The sequence below is a fragment of the Penaeus chinensis genome, chromosome 1 (genome assembly GCF_019202785.1).
Source record: "Penaeus chinensis breed Huanghai No. 1 chromosome 1, ASM1920278v2, whole genome shotgun sequence".
In the NCBI taxonomy this organism is placed as follows: Eukaryota; Metazoa; Arthropoda; class Malacostraca; order Decapoda; family Penaeidae; genus Penaeus; species Penaeus chinensis.
The window spans coordinates 19,155,520-19,165,519 of record NC_061819.1 but is presented as its reverse complement, the minus strand read 5'-3'; the positions used below and the strand labels follow the sequence as shown (position 1 = coordinate 19,165,519).

Here is a 10,000-nt window from a genome sequence, read left to right as displayed (position 1 = left end):
AGTTCTACCGCACCATTTCTACATTTGGTGTGGAATATATCAGGTAACTTACTACTTTCATATGCATAGGCTTAGACATTCATGTATAGGTGTGATATTTTACGAGATTGTTGGGTTTATTAATTTTGAAATAGTACAGTATTTTAGTTATATTTCATCTTTTGATAATTTCAGTGATTTACTTTATGACTCTGAGATATTCCTGCTATTAGGGCTGACAAGTTTGTTTCCCACACAGAAAAGAAAAAAGGTACGATTGGTCCAAGTTCCGTATGCTGTCACGTCTGGAGAAGAAATACGATGAAACACTCACTGAGTACTTCCGAGCATTTATGGCCATGTGTAAGAGGCAGTGTGGAATTCGATTATCAGAGGAAGAGAATGAGAGTAAGTATACCCATGGTTGAGCATTGTTTCACAATTTCACTAATGCTCATAATCAGTTAACCCCTTGGTGACGGGTATAGAAAACTTAAAAAAAAAAACAAAAAAAAATTACTCTCTGGTGATCAATGGCAACACACCGACTTTGAGCTCGGGAGTTCGATGCATCAAGCCGCCTCGGAGCAGTTTGTTTTCACGTCTATAGACGTGACCCATCGGGAAGGGGTTAAATAACCCATTACTGCCGGGTCACACCTATAGCTGTCTTAACCCAATGGCGTCGGGTATAGAAAATTTAAAAAAACTCTACGCTCTGGCGAACAGCGGCAACAGGCCGACTCTGAGCGCGTGAATTCGGTACATCAAGCCGAATCATTGCCTCGGGGCGTTTTGGCGCAGCGCCACTGCGGACAGCCGCACGCCTCATTTCGGGCGTATTGTTATGACGGCGATAGCCGGGTCACACCTATAGCTGTCATAACAAACCACTTGATCTGCCGGGTACAGCTATACGTGTGTTGCATTGAGTGGCAAGTCCCACTGCATGTAGCAGATTCCTGCACCAAATGGCAGGATGGTTGCCAGAAATCACCTGAGTAGGTGACACCAAGAGATTTCAAATACCGTCATAGAGGGGATAAATTTCCATAATTGCCATTTATAGTACTTATAATCGCCATGAATTATAGTCTGAAAAAAGTAAATGGATTCCCTATTAATTCCATCCTTTTTTGCAGAACTTTTAGAAGTTGGTGTAGATAGATTACCAGAGGAGCGTGCCCGAAGAGTTCTAGAGCGAGTAGATCTCCTCAATCGCCTTCGTAATGATGTTCTGCCCCATCCAGCTCTGAAGGATGCATTAGAGCTTGCCTTACCTTCCAAGGATATGCCTGACTGGTGGATTCCTGGAAAGCATGACCATGACCTTCTAAAGGGTGTCAGCAGGTAAAATAGTTGATTGCACCAGTAGATTTATATTGCTTGAAAGGAAATATGCGTTGAAGTTTACAATTCATTCTAAAGTCATGAAAATAATTGCTTACCGTTTTCCTTTTCCAATTTTTTTTTAACAGACATGGTTTGGGCCGCACTGATTACTACATCTTGTACGACCCTGACTTGAACTTCCGCGACATTATCCGGCGCCACACAGCTGGAGAACCCCTTATCACAAAGGAGGAAAAAGAGGCATTGCACAAAAAATATTACAAGAAAAAAGGAAAGGAGGGTGAAAAAGGAAAAGAAAAGAAGCAGGAGAAGGAGAAGGAGGAGACAAAGAAGGAAACAAAGAAGGAGGAGGTAAAGAAGAAAGAGGAAGTGGAGAAACAGAAGGAGGATGGGGATGAGGAAAAGAAGGAAAATGTAGAAAAAGAAAAGGAAGTAGAGGAGAAAGCAAAGGAAGAAGAGGAAGAGGAGATGGAAGAAGATAAGGAAGAGGATACACAGGACATGGAGGAAGAAGCAAAAGAGGAGGAGGAGGATGGAGAGAATGACACAGAGAAGCCATCTACAGAAGCCTCAGAAATTGAAAAAGAAGCTGAGAAAGAGGAATCATCCAGTAAAGATTTAGATACTGAGAAAGAGGCAGAAGAGGCAAATGAAGAGTCAAAAGAGGAAAATAAAATTAATGCAGAAAATGAAATGGAGGACAGTGATGGTGTCAAGAATGATAGCTCAGAAGATACCAAAGAAGCAAGTAATTCTCCAAAAGCAGAAGTTGAAGATGCAAAAGTCAAACAGGAAATCAAAGAGGAGATGGTGGATGAAGAATCTATTAAAAAAGAGGTAAAAGAAGAGGGAGATAATGAAGCAAAGGAAGACAAGAAAGAGGTTGTTGTTAAGACAGAAGTGAAAGTAGAAGCTAAAGAAGAATCCAAAGAAGATGGAAGTATAGTCAAAGAAGAAGAAGAAAAAATGGAGACAGACGAGAGCTCCAAAGTAGATGAGAGTGAAGCAGTTGATGAAGAGATGAAGGAAAGCAGTAATGATGAAACCAAAGAAAGCAATGATGCACATCAGGAGAAGAAAGGAGAGGAAAAGGCTAAAGAAGAAGGAAAAGAGGAGGTCAAGATAATATCAGAGACTAAAGATGAGAAGCAAGATGGTGAGAAGAAAGAGAAAGGTAAATCCAAATCTGCTCTCCTAAGTCTTCAGCAGATGGATGAAGCAATGGCCAAGTATGGGAACAATCTAACATATGACAACCTAGTTTCCAGTGAGCCCACAGTAGCACAGCTGCTAGCTCAGTCTGCTGCTAATCCTATAAAGTGGCCTAAAGACAGGATACTTCAGACTAGAATTGAACATCTCATGTATGCTGTGGAGCACCGTAAATGGCCAGTTGGCATTGACTTCCAAAGTAGTGATCAAGAAGTTAAAGCATCAAGTTCCCTCCCTCAGTCTACCAGCAGTGCCTCTTCACATTCATCAGGTGCATCAGATATGATAGATGCAGAACGCCGCAAGAGATTGCAGCTTGAAGCTGCAGAAGCTGAACGGCAGCGTCTCCAAGCATTGATACATCCCAACCTCCACCACACATTAGGTTTATCTAAAAGCTCCTCTAGTGCTGCCGCTGCTGCTGCAGCTGCTGCATTGGGCCTTCCATCCTTTACTAGTGCCAGCCTTAGGTCATTCATGGAATCATCTGAGGATAGAGGAAAGAAGAGTCAACAACAACTAGTAACAGATTCACATGCATTGCGGCAACTCCAGGCACTACAGGGAACATTGGATCTAACAATAAAGCCTGTAAATCCAGGTCAAAATGCCTTGGATTTGGCGTCTAGCCTCTTACCTCGCCGTGGCCCTGGTCGACCTAGACTGGATGATCCATTGAGGTCTGTGGAAAAAAGACGACTTGGTGAATCACCTGGAGATTCACGATCTCAGGAAAAGAAACGCAGAAAATTAGATGAAATAGTTTTAGGACTTACATCTAAGGGAAAGAGTCCAGAGATGACTTGTACAACCACGAAGGATACCAGTCCCCTTTCCCTCCTTCGTGGATCCTCTGTAACTTTACTAAGTTCACGGGACAAAAGCCAAGTTACTAGTGCTGTAAGTACGCCCAAATTGTCATCCAGCATTAGCATTACTCCCACCATATCTAAGCGTCCCATAGATACACGGGTAGATGACGCCACAGGAGCTTCCAATAAAACTACAACCACCTCCAGTGATAAGGATGGAAAACCAGGGCTTGTTAAGCAGTCTGATTTGCCTCCTGGTGTTACATTACCACCAGGGATTGAATTATATCGCCCAGCTGATGCCAAAGTTGATAAATGGCTTGAACAGCATCAAGGACTTTTGGGAGATTCTTCAAAACAATCAAAAGAAGTCAAGAGAAGAAAACTAGATTTTACCTCAATGGACTGGAGTCAGTTTTCGGGTGATGAACACGTAAATGTAATTAACACCTCCACCGGACAAAGAGTGAGTAATGTTATATGTGTATTAGTGTTACTAGCATTACATAAATTTAGTATTAAAGTGTCTTACTTAAAAGGCTAATTAATTACTTTGAATGATACTAGTAGCTTATTACTGTTATTAACCCCTTAGATCTGGTTCCATCACAGCAATGACATGACCAAAAATCCAGGCATTAGGCTCATATGAGTGGCCACCGTGCTGGATGCACGACTTGTAGGCCAGGCACATGTCAACATGTGCACGGTGACAAGACTCTATGCCTCCTATATGCAATGTTGTTTCCTCTTTTTACACACAAGAGTTTTTGTTTTGTTTTTTCTTTTGCTTTTGCTTTTATGCCATTTTCCCGTGTCCATATTTGTCATTTGATTTGCATTATCTCGATGATAATACTGTTTTCTTTGCAGGCTCCATATCTCACTAGGTAGTCTGAAACTCAATTCAAGAAAAAATTAAAAACGTTTAACTTACTTTCTTTTTTGTGTGTAATACATTTGCATCACTGGTCATGGCACCTGAAATATGATGCTGAGCATGAAAATGGCATCATCCATGGAACCAGTTCTCTTCAACTCATTGCTCATCAACATTACATTCAACACTCGTTTATCAACAGGAATAATGCATAATTGCTAAATGAGTCTAATCAACCTCCCAAGAGGTTTGTGTACTCAAGGAGAGTTTTTGTCGCCCCAGCTAGATTTTCCCATAACAGCCATTAGAACCAAAGTTTTTCATGAAGTGTAATAGTCACATCATCCAGATCAAGGTGGTTAGAACAGATAAAAGCCATTGCCTGTGAAAGTGCACTTAGTTCCTCTATCTTTTTTAACGACTTAGGCAGCCTAAATTATATTCATCATTTAGTGCAAAGGAAAATTGATTTTGAATATGATAATAGCATGTTGATTCACAGCTCTACAGGTATTTCACCAGCTCCAAAAAAGAGTGAGTGAGTATGAATGTATGTGCGTGCATGAATGAGAGAGAGAGAGAGTGTGTGAGAGTGTGTGTGTGTGAGTGAGTGAGTGAGTGAGTGTGTGTGTGTGTGTGTGTGAGTGAGTGTGTGAGTGAGTGAGTGAGTGTGTGAGTGAGTGAGTGAGTGTGTGAGTGTGTGTGTGTTGTGTGTGACTGTGTGTGTGTGTGTGTTGTGTGTGACTGTGTGTGTGTGTGTGTTGTGTGTGACTGTGTGTGTGTGTGTTGTGTGTGTTGTGTGTGACTGTGTGTGTGTGTGTTGTGTGTGACTGTGTGTGTGTGTGTTGTGTGTGACTGTGTGTGTGTGTTGTGTGTGACTGTGTGTGTGTGTGTGACTGTGTGTGTGTGACTGTGTGTGTGTGTGTGTGTGTGTGTGTGTGTGTGTGTGTGTGTGTGTGTGAGTGAGTGAGTGAGTGAGTGAGTGAGTGAGTGAGTGAGTGAGTGAGTGAGTGAGTGAGTGAGTGAGTGAGTGAGTGAGTGTGTGTGTGTGTGTGTGTGTGTGTGTGTGTGTGTGTGTGTGTACGTGTGTGTGTGTGTGTGTGTGTGTGTGTGTGTGTGTGTGTGTGTGTGTGTGTGTGTGTGTGTGTGTGTGTGTGTGTGTACGTGCTTGCACATACATACATACATACATACATACATACATACATACATACATACATACATATATATATATATATACATATATTATATATTATATAATGTATATTTTATGAATATTTTATGAATATATGTACATATATTACACACACACACACATACACACACACACACACACACACACATACACACACACATACACACATACACACACACACACACACACACACACACACACACACACACACACACACACACACACACACACATATATATATATATCGTGTATATTTGCATATTTACCTATGTACATACATTTACACATATACACATATGTGCATACACACACATACATTAATATATAGAGATACATATCAATATCCATGTATGTGTATCTGTGTCTGTATACATATGTGTATGTGTGTATGTATACATATGTGTATGTGTGTATGTATACATGTGTGTGTGTGTGTGTCTGTATGTATATATGTATGTATGTATGTGTATCTATATATGTACATATATATATTATAGATATATATATTTATATATATATATATATATATTGTATATATATATTAGATTATATTTGTATATGTTATAGGTAAGGGTAAATTTTTAACCAGCCATCTTTAAAATGCATAAAATATATGCATGTGACAGAGTGATTAACCCCTTGGTGACGAGTGAAGAAAACTAAGAAAAAAACTCAACGCTCTGGCATATTTATTGCACAAAGTAAATTTCAAGTAATAAGCAAATTCATACAATAAAAACCCTTACTTCTAATAGGACAGTAATGCAGGCATTATTTATTTTTAAAAATTATTACTAATTTGACTATTACAAATGACTACAGTTGAATGATTGGGTGTGCCATCACAGTGCGCGACAAAATTGGGCTAAAGCTTTCGTAGTTACGTGGGATTTAACCACAGAATTGTATATTGTTATTGTATAGGTGAAACATGGCTCCCACCCCCCGTAGAGTTTCAGCAAACTCGATTAAAGTTATTTTAGTGTTATTGGTTCTGTTTTCCTGTGTGTAAATTAAGCAAAGCCAACTCTTACACATTTTATCAACTTTGCCATCAGGAAATACAAGTTCTGTCACTCGCCAACAAGTCAAATGTTACGGAAAATCACAGCATAACAGTTAAACTACGAAGGAAGATTACATTCTGAAAATAGTTTTGAATGTCAGAGGCTGGTTGAAACTTGAAATTTACTTACATATATATATATATATATATATATATATATATATATATATATATATATATTATCGTATTATATGAATATATATTTCCACAATAGATGTTCCACGGGGGAAATATATATATATTATTGTATTATATATATATATATATATATATATATATATATATATATATATATATATTATATGCATTATTTATATTTATATTTTTAGTTCAGAAGTGCAGACCGAAGATGTTTGTTTTATTTATGGAAAGAGTTGAGGTTACATTGTGAATATATATGAATTAGCAGTGGTGTAGCTAATGTTATGATAGTCATCTTGTAAAACTGTTTTTGGGGAAGGGCATGATAAAAATGTACCTATACAATCAACAAAGAAGCAATTCTTTGCAATGTAAATGATAAAGAGAACATAGCCATAGTCTTGGCAGATTTGCATGATATGCATATTTTTGTTTAAATTTGCTGTAAACCCTTTAAAGATTATATTTGATTGACTTTGGTTCGGCTAGATTTTCCACTTTTTTAATTTTTTCTAAAATATTGCTGTCCTTTCTCTTTCAGATAAGTGGGCAAGATGCTCCAAAGTTGAAGAACCTTGCAAAATGGCTTATGGAACATCCCAATTATGATGTTGATCCACAATGGGCAGATAATATGAAGGAGAGATCAAATAGTCTTGGATTATTATCTGATTTACAGAAAAGACTTTCTGCCTCGGAAAAGAAACACGCCGCCTCCATTTTATCATCCACATCTGCCTTCCTTCATAGTTCCATGTCCTCCAGCAGCAATACCTTAACCACTTCCTCCTCCTTGGCTTCGGGTTCCAATGCCAGCACCACATCTACCTCGGCTGCTGGAGGAAGCACTAGTACCTCCCTCCCTTCTTACTACTCCACAAAGGGCTTGCCATTTGATGCGAAGAGTATTTTACAGAGCCTGGATCCAAAGACCTCTCTCACTGCTGCAGCATTGGCAGGAATAGACCCAAAAGTCTTAGGTTTTGATCCTAAACTACTCGGGAGCCTCGATCCAAAATCATTAAGTCTAGACCCAAAGATGCTACCTCCATTAGATGCAAAGTTCCTAGCAACTATGGGCCTAGACCCTAAATTTTTGGGATTAGATACTAAACATTACGAATCAAAGCGTCATGAGAGCAAACATCATGATAAACATGAAAGCAAGTCAGGACACTCCTCCAGGTCGCAAGAAAGCAAGTCATCATTACATAATATTGATCCCAAGTTATTAGGTTTAGATCCAAAAGTATTAGCAGGATTGGATGCTAAGACTTTAGCTGCCCTGGACCCAAAAGTACTTGCAAGTAGTTTAGCAGGATTAGACCCTAAAGCATTGGGAGGTCTTGATCCTAAAGCTCTGGCAGGACTTGATCCCAAAATTATGGGTGGTCTTGATCCCAAAGCTCTAGCAGGATTCGACCAAAAAGCTTTAGCAGGTCTACTTGACCCAAAGTTATTAGCAGGACTAGATCCAAAATTCCTTGATCCGAAAGTATTATCAGCTCTTGACCCTAAATTCCTTTCAGGCTTGGACCCTAAATTATTAGCAGGACTTGATCCCAAGTTATTAGCAGGTCTAGATCCAAAAACACTTGCTAGCCTAGATTCTAAACTAACTGGTTTTGATCCCAAGTTGTTAGGTCTAGATCCCAAAATGTTTGGGGGCATTGACCCCAAACTGTTAGCTAATTTGGACCCGAAGCTCCCAGGAGGATTAGATCCCAAGACTCTTGGGGGTATTGATCCAAAGTTACTAGCCAATATGAGTATGGATCCAACCATGATGATGATGGCTGGCTTTGGTGGCTTGCCAGCAATGGCTGGACTAGGAATGGGCAATCCTTTATTAGGTGGACTAGCTGGGTTTGGATTACATGGTTTGCCCAATTTGAATGATTTAGCCTCAACCTCAAAATCTAAGGACCATAGAAATGCAGCAGCGAGTTCTGCAGCCAGTTTATCATTTCCAAGTATGTTCCCAGGAGTTAGCACTGCAGGCCTGATGTACCCGCCTTTGGGACTTGGTGGGTTAGGTTCCTTCCAATTACCATCAATGTCTTCTGCAGCATCTAGTGCTTTATTGAATGGTATCCCTACAAGCATAATGTCCACAGCAGGTTCTTCTCGCCATGCCAACCAGACTTCTACCACAATCAGTAGCAGCAGCAAGTGGCGTGATGACCATAGAAAATCTCGCGAAGCAAGGGATGATCACCGTAGTAGGGCAGAGAAGCAAGAACCATCAGATGAAGTAGAACGGGGCCTTAGTGTGCGTAAAGAAAGATTGAAGGAACAATCTGGACTGTCAAAAGAGGAACGTTATTTACTGAAACAGATGAAAGCAGAAAGATTGGCTCGTGAGATTGAAGCTCAGGGAGGGCAAGACCCCTATGCAGCACACTTAGATTTGTCATTGCATAAAAATCAGGATGTTCATAGAAATGTGAAAGCCCAAGAAGCACCAGAAAACCTGAGCAAGGAATCTGATGCTAGAAGGCATGCATCTGGGGGGGAAGCCCAAAACTTGAACACAAAGGAAGTGGAAAATGGTGAAAAAAGTGGCACAAACTCTGAGAAGGAGGAGGAGGAGGAGATGTCATAGTGCAGTGGTGTCACATTCTACAAATCAACAGTTGTAAGCAGTAATTTAGCCAACATTGAAAGTATAATTGGTATACTTTAGTATAAACCTGAGGCGATATTTTAGTTAAAATGTGTGAATGAAAACTCTAAGTATGCAATGTGTGTGACTGTGACATACTACAACCCCACCCCACCCCCCGTTTTCCATGCTACCGCTCTTCATATACCCACACATCAAATATTCACTTTGACATTTAACTGTGATACTGACCTCATTATTTATTCCATATTTTGTGCGAAAATAATATATCAGCTGTCTGAAGGGAACACATTTCCATTGACCATTGAAAAAGCCAAGTTTGAAGTGTGAAAGCATCTTATCTTTTCCATTAGTGATGTGTGCCAGGTGTTGTGATGACGCTGCAACAGTGCAGAAATGGACGAGAATGAGCTAAGTTGCCTAGTATTGATGAACACAAACTATTAGTGATACGCTAATTTGGATCTGAATTGTTCCAAGCTGTTATGAGAGGAGTGGTGCATCTGTTTATTGTGTGTGTGGTCGTGTAACATTCTAGAAGCTGCTTTATATTGTATAATTGCTATTTCACACATTGAACCTCTCGAAAGTGCTTTAGGAGTCAAGTACAAGAGTGTAGAGATCTTTCCTTTCATTAAAAAGAGTTGGATCTTAACTGCAATCCCATGTCTGTGTATATATTATTATTAAGACTGAATAAAATTGTAAGCAAACTTTTGTAAAAGCTAAATGTAAA

The 10,000-nt window shown here is 39.6% G+C and overlaps 1 protein-coding gene across 1 annotated transcript in view; it reads left to right on the top strand.

The window, feature by feature from the left end:
* The window catches only part of LOC125033706 (chromodomain-helicase-DNA-binding protein 7-like), an 80,510-nt gene that overhangs the window by 70,476 nt on the left and 34 nt on the right, over window positions 1-10,000 (top strand). The window contains exons 23-28 of the mRNA XM_047625444.1: window positions 1-43; window positions 239-387; window positions 1,122-1,329; window positions 1,458-1,680; window positions 1,738-3,822; window positions 7,180-10,000. The exon at window positions 1-43 is cut by the window's left edge and continues 124 nt beyond it; the exon at window positions 7,180-10,000 is cut by the window's right edge and continues 34 nt beyond it. Coding sequence (XP_047481400.1) covers window positions 1-43; window positions 239-387; window positions 1,122-1,329; window positions 1,458-1,680; window positions 1,738-3,822; window positions 7,180-9,243 — 4,772 coding nt within the window. The 3' untranslated portion in view covers window positions 9,244-10,000. The remainder of the gene's footprint in view (window positions 44-238; window positions 388-1,121; window positions 1,330-1,457; window positions 1,681-1,737; window positions 3,823-7,179) is intronic.